This window comes from Microcebus murinus, chromosome 1, assembly GCF_040939455.1.
Source record: "Microcebus murinus isolate Inina chromosome 1, M.murinus_Inina_mat1.0, whole genome shotgun sequence".
NCBI classification, from domain to species: domain Eukaryota; kingdom Metazoa; phylum Chordata; class Mammalia; order Primates; family Cheirogaleidae; genus Microcebus; species Microcebus murinus.
This window is the reverse complement of record NC_134104.1, coordinates 124,218,997-124,240,113: the sequence shown is the minus strand read 5'-3', so window position 1 is coordinate 124,240,113 and position 21,117 is coordinate 124,218,997. Positions and strand designations below refer to the sequence as shown.

General features: G+C 39.1%; 1 protein-coding gene across 3 annotated transcripts in view; it reads left to right on the top strand.

Annotated features, from left to right (window-relative positions):
• The window catches only part of NEK11 (NIMA related kinase 11), a 250,945-nt gene that overhangs the window by 89,287 nt on the left and 140,541 nt on the right, over nt 1-21,117 (top strand). For all 3 annotated transcript variants that reach the window (XM_076005375.1, XM_076005377.1, XM_012766914.3), the window contains 5 exons: nt 1,615-1,764; nt 1,857-1,935; nt 4,928-5,013; nt 7,415-7,534; nt 11,075-11,168. In XM_076005375.1, the coding sequence (XP_075861490.1) occupies nt 1,615-1,764; nt 1,857-1,935; nt 4,928-5,013; nt 7,415-7,534; nt 11,075-11,168 (529 nt within the window). The remainder of the gene's footprint in view (nt 1-1,614; nt 1,765-1,856; nt 1,936-4,927; nt 5,014-7,414; nt 7,535-11,074; nt 11,169-21,117) is intronic.

The following is a 21,117-nucleotide window of genomic DNA, read 5'->3' as shown; positions in this document are numbered from 1 at the left end:
CGAGAGTCAGTTCTGCCATTTACCACCTATGTGATCTTGGCCAAGTCATTTAAATTCTCTGAACCAATTTTCTTATCTATAAAATGGGAAAAATGTGATATGGGTTCTATTTCACTAAGAAGTTATGAGGTTCTATTGAGATATACATGTAAGTGCTTTATAAAATGTGAAGTACTGATCAATTAGAATGTTCAGTGTTGTTATTATTTACTAGAACAGAAACATTCTTAGTCTGTACATTCAAAATTCTCTTACAAATGCACATTTTAATGAACACACTATAGTTAAATGATATTATTCATATGTATTTATTTATGTATTCCCTTCCTTGTATTTAGGACAGTGTTAAAAATTACATAAAATATAACTTACACAAGGTCAATTACAAATTTATTTCTAATCTTTGAAGAGACTCACATGAAAGAGAAAACCTGGGCCAGGTGCAGTGGCTCACACCTATAATCCTAGCACTCTGGGAGCTGAGGCGGGAGCATAGTTTGAGCTTGGGAGTTTGAGACCAGTCTGAGCAAGAGTGAGACCCCATCTCTACTAAAAAAAATAGGAATTAGCTGGACAACTAAAAAATATGTAGAAAAAAATTAGCCGGGTATGGTGGTACATGCCTGTAGTACCAGCTACTTGGGAGGCTGAGGCAGTAGGATTGCTTGAGCCCAGGAGTTTGAGGTTGCTGTAAGCTAGGCTGATGCCGCAGCACTCTAGCCCGGGCAACAGAGTGAGACTCTGTCTAAAAAAAAAAAAAAGAAAGAAAGAAATGGAAAATCTGGCCAGTGACATAATTTATAATGCCCGTAAGATAAAAATAACCCATTATTCAAGAAAAGTACAGTTATTTCTTAATACTAAATTCAGGCAGGAGTTTCCCCTTAGTTTTCTTTATGATATAGAGTTATTTAAAAGGTTTTTCTGCTAGTTTAGAAGTTACTGATTTACATGGTTAATCCAATTCAGTGTTGGACTTATCTAGAATTTTAATATTCTGTTTCATATTCACCATGAGAGAATTATACATTTTAATGTGAGCTGCAAGCTCTTCCACCCTACTTGCAAATAGACTATATTCAGAAAACAATAAATAATGCCAGCTTCCTTTTCAAAATGCTTGGATACACATTAGAGGGAAGGTTAGACTGATATAATTAAAATTTTATTTTGCATATATAACATTAACAAACTGTCTCACAAAGACAGTATTTAGCTTTATTTTTCCTTCATAGATACTAATTCAAAGATTCTTTACATCTTTTATTTTATTTATTTTTTTCCTTCTTTTTTTTTGTTTCAGCATATTATGGGGGTACAATACATCTTTTAAATATTTAGAATCTTTACTACATGCCAGGATATTGCTAACTGTTCTTTTTAAACAAAAAGCAATCATGAAGACTTACCATTGTGCTTTATTCTTTTACCTTTTTTTGTAAACATGTATTTAAATGGAAAATAACAGTGTGGAACTGCAGTTTTTAAACCAACAATTGAAGTTTACGGTAGTGCCTCAAAGCCAATACCCCAACACACCTGAGGTTTCATATGATGAATAAATTTAAAATAGGACATTTGTTCCTTATTTAAATTCTTTGACTTTGTCTTCAGGTCACTGGCATGCATTTTATACGAGATGTGCTGCATGAATCATGCTTTCACTGGCTCCAGTTTCTTGTCCATTGTTTTAAAAATTGTAGAAGGCGACACACCTTCTCTCCCAGAGAGATATCCAAGAGAACTAAATGCCATTATGGAAAGGTATGGAAATAAATAAGTTTTCACAGAAATAATTTTAAATTGTACTTATATTTTAGTTAACTTGAAAAATAATTTTCTTTTAAACATTGCAGCATGTTGAACAAGAGTCCTTCATTGAGACCATCTGCTCTTGAAATTTTAAAAATTCCTTACATTGATGAACAGCTACAGGTACTTAAAATGAAAGGGATGCTGGGAGACAGGCATTAGCATTTATATACATTCTATGACTTGAAGGTATACTGTGCAAATAAAGATGCATTAAGAATCAGCCAGAGAGGAGAAACAAGATTAAAAAGAACTGAGAAAATGTTAGTCAAGATAATCTCTTTGCAGAAGAAGGTACATGAACTCCAGTTCCCTGGTAACAATGGAAATGGAAAGTTAGGATTCTGATTTTCTGCCTAAATCCAATATCCACACTTACAATTCTTGTTGACAGATCTTAACACTTTGTTAAATATATCAGTACTAGGATAAGAATATACTAATATCATAGTAATACTAAAATCTAGGATTTTCATTGAGCTTTTATTATTTCAATCTCTTTTTATATATCTTAATAATAGTTTTTCATTGATTAGGTAAGTTCATTTTGTTTTCCTACAAATTAGAAAATTTAATATAGATGATCTGCCTTAGGTGGTAAGAAAAAAGCAAATGATCTCTTTTCTGGATGATTTGTTTTGTTTTTAACTTTTCAGGCTTTTACAATACAAATCCCTCAGGCAAGTTTCTTCTACTTTTATGCATAGCTTTAAGAGGAACCACAAAGCCATCAATCATGCACTTTCAAAAATGTTCATGCCTTTTCATCAGCCAGCCAAGTTCTAAATCCAAAGGAAACAAAGATGATGATGATGTGTACTCATTTGTTAAGTGCCAGGCACTGTGCTGATATGGGTGCCACCAAAATGAAAGGGACAGATGTGTTTCCTGTTATTCTGAGAGTTGGCTGTTAGTGAAAGAACCCAATAACCAAGAAAAAATAAGCAAATAAAGTAGGCCAAGTGCAGTGGCTTATGCCTGTAATCCCAGCACTTTGGGTGGCAAAGGCAGGAAGATAGTTTGAGGCCAGGAATTTGAGACCAGACTAGCAACCTAGCCAGACCCCATCTCTACAAAATAATAATAAAAAATAACTATATCACAAGCACTAGGAAAGAAATGAACAGGACACTGTGAAATAAGGGAGGCAGAGGGGCTTTAGTAGTCAAAGGAGTAGGTGACATTTCAACACCAGCATGTCTATGGAAAGCAGCCAACCAGTTAAGAGCCTAAAAATGATGTTTGAATCACCAGGAATAGCTGGTACAAAGGGTCCCTGAGTAGATCGTGTTCTCTGGTTACAAACCTAGAGAGGAGAGTTCTTATGCAAACATATGCATAAGGGGCTGTAAGTGTACTAAGGGAAAAAAAGTCCAAAGGGATCCAAGAAGATCTGCTGGGACCAGGGTGAGGCAAGTGAGGCACTTGCCCTAGGGTGAAATTTAAGGGGACACCAAAGACTCATAATCAAGATAAATCTTATTTTAATGGAATATTTTAAAAATCCAAATTAATACTAACAGTTCCTGGTAACAAAGTATCAAAAGTTTAAAGACAGGATCCAGCAGGGCCAGGATTAGGGTGAGACACATGAGGTGGAATTGTGCAAGTTCAGGGTTGGATCCCATCTTTATTTAAACTTTTGACATTGTATTTGTAGCTTTCTGGCATTACTTTTGACAAAAACAATATCGTATAAAAATAGTATTTACCTTAGTTACTGAGTTTTTTGGTGCCCCTTAGATTTTGCACCTTAGGTGAATGCCTCACTTGCCTAACCCTAGTCCTGGCCTTGCAAGTGTAGACATTGTGCATTATAGGCTGGGAGATGGTGTAACCACCCAACCAGGTTGTATTGCCCATTACACAGAGAAGAGGAGCCAATACACGGAGACAGCAGGGGTTGGAGTGGAGAAAGAGTTTAATATCACACGGCACCAAGCCAGGAGATGGGAGAAATTTCCCAAGTCTGTCTACCTGAGAATTTGGACACTTGGGTTTTTAAGGATGGTTTAGTGGGCAGGGAGCTAGGGGATCAGTATTGTTGATTGGTTTGGTTCAGCTTGAAATCATAGGGATGTAGAAATTGTCTTCTTCTGCTGAGTCAGTTTCTGGATAGGGGTCGCAAGACCAGTTAAGTAAGTTCCTTGGTATGGGCCACTGGTCTGATTGGGTCAGTCAGTCCACTGGAATGCGGGGCCTGGAAGATATCTCAAAGACTAGCCTTAGGTTTCACAAGGGTGATGTTATCTTTGGGAAAAATTAAGAAAGCTAAGAATCTTTATGACCATCAGCTATGTGACTCCTGAGTAGTAAGCAATTATAGGAAAGCAAGCTAGTGAACAATGGCTGGTAATTTTTTTTTTTTTTTTTTTTTGAGACAGAGTCTCGCTTTGTTGTCCAGGCTAGAGTGAGTGCCGTGGCGTTAGCCTAGCTCACAGCAACCTCAAACTCCTGGGCTCAAGCGATCCTCCTGCCTCAGCCTCCCGAGTAGCTGGGACTACAGGCATGTGCCACCATGCCCGGCTAATTTTTTTATATATATATCAGTTGGCCAATTAATTTCTTTCTATTTATAGTAGAGACGGGGTCTCGCTCTTGCTCAGGCTGGTTTTGAACTCCTGACCTTGAGCAATCCGCCCACCTCGGCCTCCCAAGAGCTAGGATTACAGGCGTGAGCCACAGCGCCCGGCCTGGCTGGTTATTTTTTAAACTATGTGTATACCTTTGCAGAGTTCAGGCTCCTACCACAGTTCCCACCTTGCAACGCTTTATTAATTTTATAAAGGATTGTTTCAGTGGGAAAAAGCTTGTGCATTCTTGTTGCTTAGAGAAGACTTGCCCATGACTGGTAATAGGGAGTGAGAAAGCAAACAGTACAAGATGAAGGTGGGAAGGTAGGCAGTAGCTTGACCCTGCAGGATCTTCTTGCATAAGCTATCATGTAATTTTATGTAATCCTTTATAAAGGGAAAAATTGTTACTATGTGCTTTGTTTTCAAGCCCCCCACCATGGCCAATAATACCCCAAATCAGAAAGACACCTGGTAATTTTGTTCCCTTTCATGCCTGAAGAGGAGTCTTTAAGGTTTTTCAGGGTTGATCTTTTTTTTAGCACCTGATGTGTAGATATTCAGAAATGACTCTGGAAGATAAGAATTTGAATTGTCAGAAGGAGTCTGCTCATATAATTAATGCCATGTAAGTAATTGCTTTGTTTTTAAAAAGTCTATCAAGCGTAAATGTTAAATGCATTTGTCTTTAAAAATCTATTAGTGCTCATCTGACTGCATGGAGTAGCCTAGAATTCACTTAAGTCTTGCCAAGAAATTAAGGAGCTGCAGTAATGGGGTGTTGCGAAGCCTTTTGCCCCAGGTGGTAGCAAATTGAAATCATAAAAGTTTAAACCACTGCACAGCTTACAGATCTGCAGGGTAGCTCTGCAGTTGCTTTGCAAATATATAGAGAAATTAATATCTCAGGCATTTAGTAATATTTATGCTAATGAGCCTTCCATAATAAGCATAAATGGCTTTCACATGTTGTTTGTTTAACGTGAACTGACAGAGTATCTACTGAAAAGAGAACATTGTGGAGTCCTGGAACAATTGAGAATAAGACAAAATGCACTTTCTTGAAATATACACCCTCTATATAAGAACTAAAGAGTGCTTTTCAAAGAACCATAATTATTTTCTGTCCTAACTTCCCTCTCCTGCCTAATTCAAAATTTTTGTGCTAGAGCTTGCAAAAGCCCAGAATATTAGGTTACTTCAGAACATTCATGTACAACTGTGCAGACTGTGTACCGCACAACTGCAGGTACACTACCTATAAAGACTAAATCTATAATTTTGCTAAAGGAACTGTCTATTTAATCTTATAAGGAGCCAAAGAAAATGGCAGTTCCTTTCTAGAGTTATAGGATGAGAACAGGAGACTTCAAGAGGCTGATCTAACATGAATATCTCCTCCAACACCGAGTCCAATAGTTTCTCAGCTCTACCATGTTTGCTTTCTATCTTCACATACAAACTGGGGAAACTGGCCCATTAAAGATATTCAGTCTTGTCTAATGCATGATCTCCAGTGCAAATATACTGCACCTCAGGGGGTAAATTTTTACACATGCTCCTAATAACCTAGTTTTCTTAGGTTACTATCTATGCTTTCAAGAAAGGTTGAAATTTCTAATTTTATTTTATTTTATTAAAAAGATGTTGAGAGTAGTAGATATCTTATTTTAAAAATATTGGACTAACTGTAGCTATCATTTTGCACTACAATTGTGAAACAGTTTGCCTGACACTGTTTACAATTAACAGTATACTAGAATACAATTGTTTGGAGGATATTTCACATTATGAAATATTGATTTCAAATAATCACTGTTATTTTTGAGATCTATGACTATGTTTTAAGGAGATCTATTTGGTCTGTCAAAATAAAGAATATATATTCCTTAAAATTGCATGTTCTAGAGACTCTGGTCTGGACAGTATTCCAGAGGGATGAGAACTACCTACAGTGGTTTTTACAATTTTCTCATAGTGTTTCTTGAGGACGGAGTTAAGTGCAAAGGGTGTTCTGCAGTATTGGGCCCCATCTCAGCCAGGAACAGAAGCAAATGCCATTGGGAATATGGTTGCAGTCTTTTCAATGCATGGTTAATGTAAGCTTATTTCTTTAACTGAAAAGAGGTTCTGAAATAATAATATTGGTGAACATTTTGGTGGGTAATGACCATGGGCTTTGCTCTGTTATAAGCTCTTTACATAAATTAACTTATTTAAATGTAGAACAACTCTATGAAGTATTGACTATTTTTTTTAATAGTTATACAGCAGTTAACTAACTTGGCCCAAGGTCATACAGAGTGAAACCTGGGAGTTAGGGTTTGAACCTAGAGAGTGTTGTTAACTGGTTTGATTAACCACTATACCATGCTGCCATAAAAATATTCACTGTATTAAGCCTGGAATATAGGTTTACTTATTATTATTATTATTTACTTATTAATATTTACTTAATATTACTTATTATTATCAACAAGGTTTACTTATTACAATATTATCATTTGAAATGCTTTTTATGTGCCAATCAGTGTGTATATGTTATCTCATATAACATTCACTATAGTCCATTCTTTATAGATGAAAAAACTGAAGTTCAGAGAGGTTCAGCTACTTGCCAAAGGCTACAGAGCTAATGAGTGGTGGAGGTAGGATTCAAACCCTGCCTAACTCCAAAGAGTGTGTGCCTTTATCCACATGGTGAAATTACTCTGTCAGTCTATTTACTCTCTAATGGCCAAGATCCTAATTTGTCTTACATTATGAAAACCAGTTACAGGCAATGAAATGAGCAGAAATTTGGAGAGTACATGATTTGCTTTTAAACAAAAATCTAATTTGAAAAATACTGCTGATTAACTACAGTCCTGGTTGGCTCATTACCTACCCAGAGCTTATTAGTTTTTGCTTGGCTTGTCTTGAGATGATTTTGCTCTCAGTAGTATAATGATAGTTTTATAAAATATTTGTTTAATTTTTCTGAGCATTTTTGGGATGGGTTGCATGTGGGAAATCTTTATTATTTATAGGCAAAAAAAGATCCACCTACACACTCTCAGGGTGCTGTCTGAAGTGCAGAAAATGACGCCAAGAGAAAGGATGCGGCTGAGGAAGCTCCAGGCAGCTGATGAGAAAGCAAGGAAGCTGAAGTAAGCTGCCTTTTCTTTGGGCACCCCACGCCGTGGGCTACTTTCCAGGGCTGGCCTCTAAAGGAATTTACTGAAGAAATGCAAAAAAGAAACCACAATGCATATGATTATATATTTATTTGTATATTCATTCACTCAAAAGAGGATTACTGAGCCATAGATTGAATGCCAGGTATTACTAATATCAGGCTTTCAGTCTTATATAAAGGGAAAGATTGAATATTAGGGAGGTTATGAGTGACTAAGATAGAGTCACTTTCCAAATGAAACCTCATTGTCACTAACACCTTCTATACATGCCTCAGCACGAGGGTGAAAAAGAGGCTTCGCTATTTCACTCTCATTCCCTAGGTGCTTGCTGCATCCTTTCTACCAGAGTTAGGTGATTTATAGGGAGGAGAGTTTATTAGAAGGAAATTGTTGACTTTTGGAAGGAAGTACATAGGAAACAGATCTCTGCTTTGTCAAGTGAAGCATTGGGAAAAGTCTATGCTCAGGGAAATGCTGCTGGTGGGAGATGTCACTAGTAATTAGAGTATTTACATGAAAAAGTGAAATTTCAAGTGCTGGCCATGATGTGAAAAAAGGGAATCCTTGTACACTGTTGGTGGGAATATAAATTAGTATAATCATTATGGAAAACAGTATGGAGTTTACTCAAAGGATGAAAAAGAGAACACCATATGATCTGACAATCTTACTTCTGGGTTTATGTCCAAAGCAAATGAAATCAGTATGTCCAAGAGATATTTGCACTTCTATGTTCATTGTAGCATTATTCACAGTAGCCAAGATATGAAATCCACCTAAGTGGACATCAACGGATGAATGGATAGAGAAAATGTGGTGTAATATACACAATGGGATACTATTTAACCTTTAAAAAAGAAGGAAATCTCATAATTTGCAACAATATGGTTGAACCTGAAGGACATTATGCTAAGTGATACAAGCCAGGCATAGAAAGACAAATACTGCATGATTCCACTGATGTGTGGAACCTAAAAAGTCAAACTCATAAAAGTGGAGAGGAGAATGGTGGTTACCAGAGGTAGGGGGGCCTGGAGTGCAAAATGTTGGTCAAAGGATACAAAGCTTCAGTCAGACAAGAGATATAAGTTCTGGAGATCTATTGTACAGCATGGTGACTGTAGTTAATAGTAATGTATTATATATTTGAAAGTTGCTAAGAGACTGGATCTTAAATATTCTCACCACATCCAAAAAAAAATGCTTGAAGTGATAGATGTTTATTAGCTTGATTTAATCACTTCACAGTACATCCTATGTCAAAATATCACATTGTACACCAATGTGTACAAAAATTATAAATAATTTATGTCAATTAACCTTTAATGAAGCCAAAGAAAAAGACACATGTATAAAAACGGAATTTTAAAGAGCCCTGGATTCTCAGTTTCTCAAAGACTGATTTATCAGGTGGCAGATTATCCAATTTCCTAATTTTTCTTCTTCTTTTTTTTCTCTACCAATTTTGTGTTAGTTTAGAAACCCCAACCAAGATAGAGAGGCAGAAAAGATCTGAAATGCAAGTCTGTTCACTTTGTAACCTTGTTAACATATTTGAAAAATGATTTAGTGGTTCTCTTGTACTTAGAATGAATATCATGATGAACCAAGTAAGAACCTGTGAGAGTATATTCCCTTAACATAATTTCTTTAATAAATTTAGAAAAACATTTCCATCAAAGTACTTCATGGGCAGTGTTTTGCTGGTATATGTTCAATAACAAGCTCTGGATTTGAAGGAGACTGCTGACTTGTTTACTGATTTCTGTAATATAAATACTCCCACCATAGCCAATTTCAAGCTACTAATGTTGTTATTGGCCTCCAAGTGGAGATTTTTCCAAGTTCTTGGTGTTCATTACAGGGAAGAATTTCAGGACACCCCATGTAAGCCAAGCAAGTGAAAGCTTTATTGAAAGCAAAAGTATACTCATGAAAGAATGCAGACAGGCTCAAAAAGAGCAGCTGCACTGAGAGGAAGTGGTCTTAGATCTTTCCTAGTTTTACTAATTGAGGGGAAAACTATTCACGGCCAAGGGATTGGCTTTTACTAAGATTTTGGGTAGTAATTCCTAGAATTGGGTTCCCTCCCATTTTCATAGTTGATATGGTTATCTCAGAACTGTCCTGGCAATTTTAAGAGCAGGCAAACTTTAAAACCACAATATAAATGATATTGTAATTAGCCAAAGTTCACGTAAGGTGGCAGAGATAACTGACAAGCCAGTTGAAGCCAGTTATTGCCTGAGGTTATCAGCCCCTCTAGTTAGCTTTTGCTTGAGAGTTGTTTACTTTGACGCCTGCACCTGATCTTCAAGCCCCTGTATCCAGTCTCAGCCCTGTCTCCTAGTTTCCTGCTCTATCAGGATATCATTTAATGCTCATTTGGGAAGATATGTACACAGTCTGCTCTTGGGAGCCAATACAAGTGGGTTTCTGCAAACCACTGTAACCTTTAGTATGGGATTTATTGGGAAATATTAATATTTTCATGTAAAGTGTTGGAGCCATTGCATCAATTCACAGCCCCAAATCTGTTTCTAAAACCTCAGAAATGGCAATATTTCTGAAGTCCCATGATTCATGTCATTGGTTGAGGCTAAAAGGAAAATTAAATCTCTAATAGTAACAAATTTAAAAGGGAAATTTAATGATTTACAGGTAATTACAAATTGTTCATATTGAAACTGTATTTTATATACAAAACAGTCATAAATCTTCAACATTATGCACTGATATTTTTCTTATTTAAAGTCAGTGGTTTTAAATAAAGTTCAGTCTTGATTTTATGAATGAATTGGAACTGTTTCTGATAGTCCTGTATAGAATTCAAGGGAGATCATGTGTTTTAACTAGAAAATAATGCTGTTGTCAGAAGAGTTATAATGTACCCATTTTATAGACAAGAGAATTTGACTAGAAGGATGTTCAGTGACTTTTAAAAAAATCTAAATATAAATTGGCACACAATTTAAGTTCATAAGAACTCAAATCATTCTTTCTAGTAGCAGGTCTATTAAACTCAATTTTCCTGTAGCAGAGAAAACAAAGAAAATGTGTCTGTAGAAAAATTCCCCTGCATAATGACTCCCAAATATATTCCCACAAATTATTTGATATGTAATTCTGTTTTTCCTTGTGTATGTGTTTGTTCATCCTGAGAGTGGGTTTCAAGTTATAAGCATGTGTTAGGCACCATGCTGGCATTGGGGACACACACCCTTATCATCACACTCAGAGAACACACAAAAGGATAAGTACTCTCTTGTCTTTCTGCTGCATGTTAGGATTTATAAAGATGAATGAGGAACCAGAGCATCCTTGTGTGTGCTTTAAAAGGAAATGAACTCGGTGCTGCACTGCATACACCTTGATGAGGGAGAGACCTGATGGCCTGGCTTCCCAACACCCCAGTCTGCCTGATGACACAGGGACCACACTTATCTGTATAATATAGATATAGTTTTAGCAATTCACAGTTATTTTTCTGTATTCACTTTATGTTTGCAGAAAGATTGTGGAAGAAAAATATGAAGAGAATAACAAGCGAATGCAAGAATTGAGATCTCGGAACTTTCAGCAGCTGAGTGTTGATGTACTCCATGTAAGTACCCTCTGATTTTAAACTTTACATTAAACCTTTTCTTGCTTCAGATTCTTCAGGTTCATGGGGCCAGTTGGGTAGGAAAAGGGACAGGCTGGAAAACAAAAGCAAAGAGGTTATGGCTAGAGATGGATCAATTAATTCATCTGATGAAAAAGTATCTACTGTGCATAGGATAATTGAATGGGCACTGAATGCACATGGTTGATGAGTCAAAATGATTAATTCCAGAACAAATGTTTTTATATGTAATTTCTAATTCCACTCATTCTATTGTTTACATTGTCCATTGTTCTCTTTATCTTAATTTTTATTCTTTTCCTTTTTATTTTCTGTCTACCACCCATATCATTGTGCATTTTGTTAATAACCTCATTCAAACTTTGAAGAACTGCCATATATATCCAATACCAAATAGGGTTGCAGATTCACACAAAATGGAACCCAAATTCATATCCTCTGTATTCCAAATTTGTGAATAGCAAATAATATCTTTTTCTAGTGGTTGAGAATATTTCCATAGGTCTTGAGGTAGGCTCTTATATCTAAGGAGGTCTTTACGAGGTCATATTTGGGCAATGAACATCAACACCAACATCAACACCATCATAGCTCTTCTGGTAAAAGCAACTTGGGATGGAGCCATTTTTATGGAGAACTTTTACTGTTTTAAATTCTGATTGTTCATTAATTGAAGATCCCTGCATCTGAGAGAGAATGTTTCCTTGAGGAGGAAGAACCAAATCCCCTGAAGCTGTGGAGACAATTTCCTGAACCCCAGGGATGCTAATTCTATTGTAGCTTAGTCATCAGAGGGCTTTAAAACCTGGGGTATGCAGGAACCCTCAGAAGAGGTCACTCTCAGCCAGGCAGGGCCTAGGAACACTTGTTCTCTGCCCTTCTCTGAGGGGGAGAGCTGACAGTGATCTGCATTTCTCAGTTATTTAGGGGTTCTGCATGCTGTAGGGTTCTACAAATCTCAAGTTGGATCAGACAACAGGCTTAGCCTCCTCTGACCTTAAGAATCTCCCTCTGGGGCGACTTCCGGGGCCCTTGCTCTTGGGGCCCCAGAACCTCGTCCACGAGTGTATAATAAAGCCACGTGGTTTGCCCCCCCCCCCAAAAAAAAAAAAAAAAAAAAGAATCTCCCTCTGTTTGTTGGACTAGTTAGCAGACAATGTGGGGATGCTGGCAATATGTGCTCAATCCATCCCCTCTTTTCCCACCCATCTGCCAACCCCATTAAGTGAAGCCAACTGTGGGATCTATTGCAAGCCTCAGAAGCTTGGGAGATGGGATCTTTCCTGCTCATGGAACCTGGTGAGTGAAGAAATTGCTGGCTGAAAGGCCATGGGGTCAGCCCCAGGGCTGGACCCCTCCTTAGGGGAGGGTCTTGGTGCCAGCACTGGTGGAAGGACCCAGGGCCTCTCTGAAAATGGAAAGCCTTCCTTTAGCTCCTCAGATGCTTTCTAGGCCCCACAAATGATAGCCTGTGCAGGTGGGCCTTCTTCCCTGGCTTAGTCTGCATTGTCCCCACAGGGCTGAGAACAGCACATTCCCACAGATCCTGACAAGGAGTCTAACAGGATTATAAGAACTCTGACTTTGGTGATATGTGTGTTTGTCTAATCAATGAGAGAAACCAGGGCACATTTTTTCAGGAATGCTCAGGGACACCTGACTCTAAGGACTTTCCTCCTAAGATTGGAAATGGAGAAGTATCCATTTGATCCTTTGATCCTTGCTGATGAAAAGGAGATGGAACTATGAAGTCACTAGGAAGTATAGACATGGCAATATTTTGTTTTATAAAACCTAAATGATGTTCTTTATTCTTGGAGTTACCATATGGCAAATAAAAATGTACTTTCAAGTATGATCTTAAATTGTAGTGTCTGATAATTTACTTAAGTTCTTTGCTTTTCTTCTTTGACCCTTCAAGATAACCATTTTCGTGTTCTCTTTTATTTTTGTTATAATTATTATCAGTGTTATGACTATGGTCTATGAGGTACTCCCTCCTCTTCTAAATCAGGGTCCTTTAGGGGTCCTAAAGTAACTAAAGATAAGTCTGAGGCCAGATGGCAGGCGGAATCTCAGAGGATTTTGTTATGTGTGTGTTGTCACACAGAATATGGAAGCCAGACAAAAAGTCCTGATCTTGGCCCAACTTAGATGAAGATAGAGCAGATTTCACAAAGATCCTAAGAACTCCTGACTTATAATGTCCCTAGTGACTTCCCAGTTCCATCTCTTTTTCATCAGCAAAGATCAAAGGGAGCAAAAAGAAAAGTGCTGATGCTGTACTGTTGAGAGATCTTACTTCATTGTTTTTTTAATTTTGTTTTTTGGCATATTATGGGGGTACAGATTTTAAGGTTTCAATAAATGTCCATTCTCCCCCTACCCCCACAAGTCTGAGTCTCCAGCATGACCATCCCCCAGATGGTGCACATCTCACTCATTATGTATGTATATACGCGACCCCCTCCACCCTCATACCTGCCCAATACCCTATTACTGTACCTATGTGTCCACTTAGGTGCTGCTCAGTTAATACCAATTTGCTGGTGAGTATATGTAGTGCTTGTTTTCCATTCTTGCAAAACTTCACATAGTAGTATGGGTTCCAGCTCTAACCAGGAAAATATAAGATCTGCTATATCACCGTTGTTTCTTAGAGCTGAATAGTACTCCATGGTATACATATACCACATTTTATTAATCCATTCTTGGATTGATGGGCACTTGGGCTGTTTCCACAGCCTTGCAATTATGAATTGTGCTGCTATAAACATTTGAGTGCAGGTGTCTTTTTTGTAGAGTGTCATTGGATCTTTTGGTTAGATGCCCAGCAATGGGATTGCTGGATCAAATGGTAGATGCACTTGTATCACTTTAAGGTATCTCCATATTGCTTTGCACAGGGGTTGAACTAGTTTGCAGTCCCACCAGCAGTATAGGAGTATTCCTCTCTCTCCGCATCCACGCCAGCATTTATTGTTTGGAGACTTTTTGATAAAGGGCATTCTCACTGGAGTTAAGTGATATCTCATTGTGGTTTTGATTTGCATTTCCCTGATGATTAGAGATGTTGAGCATTTTTTCATATGTTTGTTGGCCATTCTTCTGTCTTCTTTAGAAAAGTTTCTGTTCAAGTCTTTTGCCCACTTTTTAATAGGGTTATTTGATTTTTTCTTGCTGATTTTTGTGAGTTCTAAGTATATTCTAGTTATCAGCCCCTTATCGGATGTGTAGGATGCAAAAATTTTCTCCCATTCTGTAGGTTGTCTATTTACTTTCATGACTATTTCTTTGGCCGTGCAGAAGCTTTTTAGTTTGGTCATGTCCCATTTATTTATTTCTGTTGCTGCTGTGATTGCCTTTGGGGACTTCTTCATAACTCTTTGCCTAGGCCGAAGTCTAGGAGAGTGTTTCCAACACTTTCCTCTACAATTCTAATAGTTTCATACCTTAGGTTTAAGTCTGTTATCCAGCGTGAGTTGATTTTTGTGACAGTTGAAAGGTATGGGTCCTGCTTTAGCCTTCTACACGTGGCTATCCAGTTTTCCCAGCACCATTTATTGAAAAGGGATTCTTTTCCCCAGCCTATGTTTTTGTCTGCTTTGTCAAAGATTAGATGGCTATATGAGGATGGCTTTATATCAGGATTCTCACATCTGTTCCACTGGTCAATATTTCTATTTTTGTGCCAGTACCATATTGATTTAATTACTGCAGCTTTGTAGTATAGTTTGATACGTGGCATATTAATGCCTCCCATTTTGTTTTTGTTACCTAGAATTGCTTTTGACATTTGGGGTCTTCTTTGGTTTCATACGAAGCATAAAATTATTTTTTCTATATCTGTGAAGAATGCTGATGGGATTTTAATAGGTATTGCATTGAATCTGTAGATCAGTTTGGGTAGTATAGACATTTTAATGATGTTGAGTCTGCCGATCCACGAGCATGGAATGGATTTCCATCTGTTTACATCCTCTGCTATTTCCTTCCTCAGTGTTTCATAGTTCTCCCTGTAGAGGTCTTTTACCTCCTTGGTTAAGTATATTCCTAGGTATTTTAATTTCTTTGTTGCTATTGTGAAGGGAATTGAGTCTTTGATTTGGTTCTCAATAAAATTGTAATTGGTGTATATGAATGCCTCTGATTTCTGTGTATTGATTTTGTATCCTGAGACTTTACTAAATTCATTGATCAGTTCCAGGAGTTTCTTGGTTGAATCTTTGGGGTTTTCTAGATACAATATCATATCATCAGCAAACAGTGAAAGTTTGATCTCTTCTGCCCCTATTTGGATACCTTTAATTCCACTTTCCTGTCTGATTGCTGGAGCCAGAACTTCTAGCACTATATTGAACAGACATGGAGATAGTGGGCAGCCTTGTCTGGTTCCAGTTCTAAGTGGGAAGGCTTTCAATTTTTCCCCATTCAGTATGATGTTGGCTATGGGTCTGTCATATATGGCTTGTATCATTTTTAGGTATGTCCCTTCTATGCCTATTTTCTTAAGTGTTCGTATCATGAAAGGGTGTTGAATTTTGTCAAAAGCTTTTTCTGCATCTATTGAAAGAATCATGTGGTCTTTGTTTTTGCTTCTGTTTATGTGGTGAATTGCATTTATAGATTTACGTATGTTGAACCATCCCTGCATCCCTGGGATGAAGCCCACTTGGTTGTGATGGATTATTTTTTTGATAAGCGTCTGAATTCGGTTAGCTAAGATTTTGTTGAAAATTTTTGCATCTATGTTCATTAGGGATATTGGTCTGTAGTTTTCTTTTTTTGTTGCATCCTTTCCTGGTTTTGGTATCAGAGTAATATTCGCTTCATAAAAGGTGTCGGGGAGGTTTCCGTTCTTCTCGATGTTGTGGAATAGTTTCTGCAAGATAGGTACTAGTTCTTCTTTGTAAGTGTGGTAAAATTCGGGTGTGAAACCATCTGGACCGGGAATTTTCTTTTTAGGGAGATTTTTAATTGCTGTTTCTATTTCAGCTCTGGAGATTGGTCTGTTCAGGAAATCTATTTCTTCCTGGTTGAGCCTAGGGAGACTGTGTGTTTCTAGAAATTTGTCCATTTCCTCCACATTTTCCAGTTTGTTTGGATAAAGATTTTTGTAGTACTCATAAATTATATCTTGTATCTCTTTGGGATCAGTTGTGATTTCTCCTTTTTTGTTTCTGATGGAGCTTATTAGAAATTTCTCTTTTCTGCTTTTCGTTAGCTTAGCCAGTGGCGTGTAAATTTTGTTTATTTTTTCAAAGAACCAACTTTTTGTTTTATTAATCTCCTGAATAGCTTCCCTGTTTTCAATTTCATTTAGTTCTGATTTGATCTTGTTGATTTCACTTCTTCTGCTGGGTTTGGGGCTGGTCTGTTCTTTTTCCAGCTCTTTCAGTCGTTTCGTTAGATTGTCTATTTGTGATCTTTCTGACTTTTGGTTATAGGCATTTATGGTGCTAAACTTTCCTCTCAGAATTGCTTTAGCTGTGTCCCAGAGGAGTTGATAACTTGTCTCTCCATTGTCATTTTCTTCATAGAATTTTTTTATTTCCATCTTGATTTCTTCATTTATGAAGTATTCATTTAGTAGGAGGTTGTTTAATTTCCACATTTTTGTGTAGAAATGTGAGTTTCTGTTAGGCTTGATTTCTAGTTTTATTCCACTGTGATCTGAGAAGGTACATGGTATGATTTCTATTTTTTTTAATTTCTTGAGATTTACTTTGTGTCCTAGGATATGGTCAATCTTAGAGAATGTCCCGTGAGCTGATGAGAAGAACGTATATTCAGTGGATTTGGGGTAGAATGTCTGTAGATGTCAGTCAGACCCAATTGTTCCAGGGTTTTGTTTAAGTTCATTATTTCTTTATTAATTTTCTGTTTGGAGGATCTGTCTTGTGCCATCAGTGGGGTGTTGAAATCTCCGGTGATTATAGAGTTGCTATTAATCCATTTGCTTAGCTCCAGTAAGGTTTGCTTTATCAATCTGGGTGCACCTAAGTTGGGTGCATATATATTTAAAATTGTTATCTCTTCTTGTTGAACTGTGCCCTTCACCATTATATAATGACCCTCTTTGTCTTTCACTACTTTTGTTGGTTTAAAAACTAAATCGTCTGAAATTAGAACTGCCACACCAGCCTTCTTTTGGCTTCTACTTGCCTGGAATACTGATCTCCACCCTTTTACTTTTAGTCTATATGCATCCTTGCAGGTTAGATGTGTTTCCTGAAGACAGCATACACTTGGCCTGTATTTTCTTATCCATTCAGCCAGCCTATGTCTCTTGAGTGGAGAGTTTAAGCCATTCACATTTATTGAGAGAACTGATAGGTAAGGTAGATTATTGTTCATTCTGTTGGGTTAGATGTTGTTGCTTTGATTTCTCTCTTGAGCCATTGTGTTATCTGGCCTTTAATCTTTGGGTTTGGGTTGCTTTTATATTTGTGAGTTTTTAATATGGTGTTCTGTGGGTAACACTGTTTTGAGTACTCCCTGTAGGGCTGGTCTTGTCTTGGTGAATTCTCTGAGACTTTGCATGTCTGAGAATGACTTAATTTTTCCTTCATATATGAAGCTTAGTTTTGCAGGAAATATGATTCTAAGCTGGGCATTGTTTTGTTTCAGAAGAGTGAGAATGGGGCCCCAGTCTCTCCTGGCTTGTAAAGTCTCATTAGAGAAGTCTGGTGTTATTCGAATTGGCTTTCCCTTGTATGTCACTTGCTTCTTTTGTCTTACAGCTCTTAGAAGGGCCTCTTTGGTTGATACTTTGGTCAGTCTGATGACTGCATGTCGTGACGTCTTCCTGTTTGCATTGAATCTCCCAGGGGTCCTCTGAGCTTCTTGAACTTGTATATCGAGATTTTGAGCAAGACCTGGGAAATTTTCCTCTATTATATCTTCAAATAACTTGTCCAACCCTTGAGTGTTGTCTTCTTCCCCTTCTGGTAACCCTATGACCCTCACATTAGGTTTCTTCACGTAATCCCACATCTCTTGTAGGCTTTGCTCTTTTCTCTTGTTTCTCTGCTCTATCTCTGTGACTGTTTTATTTAGTTGGAGGTTGTTATCTTCAATCTCTGAGATTCTTTCTTCTGTTTGATCTACCCGTTCTTCAGACTTTCCACTGTATTTTGTATTTCCCCCAGTTGATTCTTCATTTCCAGGAGTTCGGTTAAACTTTTCTTCATTGTGTCTATTTCTTTAGTGAACTTTTGTTCTAGGTCCTGGAGGCTTTTTGTGGTTTCTTTGTGTTGCTTATTGAGTTGTTCTTGCAGGTCAGTGTGTGTTCTTATGATCCACATATGAAATTCCTCTTCTGTCATTTTGATTGCCTGATTTTGGTTGGTGTCCGTTTCTAGGGGGCTGGTGCTCCTCTTTGGGGTGTGTTTTCTGTTTGGTTCTTCATATTTCCAGAGTTCCTTCGCTGATTTCTTCCCATGTCGATCAGTTGTTGTTTCTTTTCTTTAGGTTTTTGTTTGGGTATTCACACACTTTGTTTAGTTCTGAGCCGGTAGGTGGTGTCTGTGGGTGAGATTCGACCACTCCCTGTATATTGAGTCAATAGGTGCCATGAAAAGGCTGTACAGGATGTCCTCCCTATCAGTAGATGGCACTTGTTTGGAGGAACAGGCTACACTGTTGTTTTTGTGTCCTGTTATCAGCTCTTGTTCTTGTAGAGAGGCACTCTAGTGCCTCAGGTGGTCGATGGGGCCCTGGGACTTCCAGGTGTGTCCTTTTCTCCCCATCAGTGAGGGCTGGTCTAGGAGTGAGTCTGGGCGGAGCGGGGTTGGGTAAGGCTGCCCTCAGGTACCACCTATGCCGTTAGCAGGGGCCAAAGTTCTGTTCTCTGCTTCCAGGAAAAGCTGTCAGGGAGGGGCTGGAATCACCCCGCTCAATCAGAATATCTGTGTGTGGGGGTGGGGCTGTCTGAGACCCGCAGTCTGGAGCGGGCCTGGCTTCTTTCCACCCTCCCCAATTCCACAGCTACTCCTGGGCCTCTGCCAGCAGGCCAGACCACACACCACCAGGCCTTCCCTGACTGTGATGCTGGCAGGGAGGTTCCCTGCACAGGAATGCCTCCTGGGCTGGGCATACGGCTTCTTTTTGGGAGGAGCGTTGCCCTCTAGGATGCTGATCTGCCCCTGAAGGCACACACACCTCAGTAGGCTGTTCACGTATATCCCTTCTGTGCCCCGGGCAACGCGAGACCTCGGTGCACGGGATCTGGGTCCCAGAGTTCAAACTATATCCCCACCAGGGAGAAGAGTGCCAGTCACAGTTAGCCCACAGGGAGCCCAAGCTGGGTCTATGTCTCTCAGCCTCAGGGTCTGCCCCGTTCTCTTGGGATCACTGGGCCAGCAGCACCTTGGAGGGCTGGCGGGTAGGGAGCTCACAGTCTGAGTTCCCCTTAGTCAGCTGTAGGGTCCCCAAAGGGAAGGTCCCATTCCCTGGAGATGCCTCCAGCTGGTGGCTATATTGTCTCTTCGGGCAGCCGCAGATAGGGTCGGTGGAGGAGAGAAGGAGGCAATATGGTGCCTGCCGTGTGGCTCAGGTCTGTGCTACAGGCTTACCGCTCGCTGGCGGTGGCCGTCTCTGGGCTGGTGTCTGTAGGTCTCTCCACCCGCTGGGGAACCCACCAGCAGTCCCAGATGCAGGGGAGGGGAAAGGTGACTGATCCACCTACCCTTCCTGCTGGTCTCCAGGCTGCTCCAGCGGTCTCAGCTTCCAGTTCTCCTCTGCAACCTCCTCCCGTGGAGTCTCCCGTGGTCTCAGGTACCCCTCCTTCCGGCCCTCGTCCGCTGTATGCTCGTCTTCTTGCTTCTTTTTTCTAATTTCTGCTAGAATCTGTCTTTTCTGCAGAGACACTCTATCTGGTGGTATTTCTCGTCCGCCATCTTGATCCTATTCCCCTTGCTTCATTCTTTGATATTCTGAGGTTTAGTGCCACCAACATCTTTGGTCCTGAGCTTTCCAGAAGCCTTTTTCCTACATTTGTGTATTGATGGGGGCAAAGAATGCTCCAGGCAGGTACATGGCCTTTGAATCTGTTCTCCTTAAGGACTGAGTCCTCTTCCCAGCTGGTTCAGGCCTACAGACAAGGGTGGCCTAGGCTCAGCACACTCACCTCTGTTGTGCAATTGCATCAACCATTTTCCTCTGGCCCACTCAGCATCCCACCTCTTTCTTTTAAATGTTGCCACCTCTTTGTGAAAACCTCTGACCTCAAGGATCCACAGTCCACAGGCCCTCCTCTAAATTCTTATGGTTTATAGCCTTGCTCCTCCAACCTTGAAACATGCCCAAGTCATCTGTGGATCCTGTTAAAATGCAGATTCTGATTCAGTTGGTTTAGGTTGGAGCTTGGGATGTTGCATTTCTAGTACACTCCCTGCTATTCCCATGGTCCAGATCCACATGCTGATTAATAATGGATAGGAAGTGGGCTTCCTGAAAGGAGCAGTTCACCTCCAGATGAAAGAAGATCTGGAAAAGCCACCAATGAACAGACCTCCTTATAATCTCTTTAGGAATAAAAACATTTAATAGGAATGGATGAAAATATGGAGCGACCTGAGGGAAGACTTGCTTGTTCACCCCAGAAGGAAGATAAAGAGAGGTGGCCAGGCAGGGAAGAGTAAAGTTTAATCATATTCACCAGCACAAGAGTGAGGCAGGTTTAATGATATTCAGAGAACAAAGGAGAAGAAAACAGGAAGCTGAACACTTTGCAGAAGGTCCTGAAGGGTTTTAAACGTCTCAGGGAAAGTTATCATTGAGTCAAAAAAGATGAAATAAAATATAAGAAAGAAATTGGATTAATCAGTTGCAAGAAGCTGAAGAAAAATGTGATAAAGAAGAGGAAGTAAAAGGAAAATGTTCCCATCTTTGAGTGCTTTCCTCCCACTTACCCATACACATATTT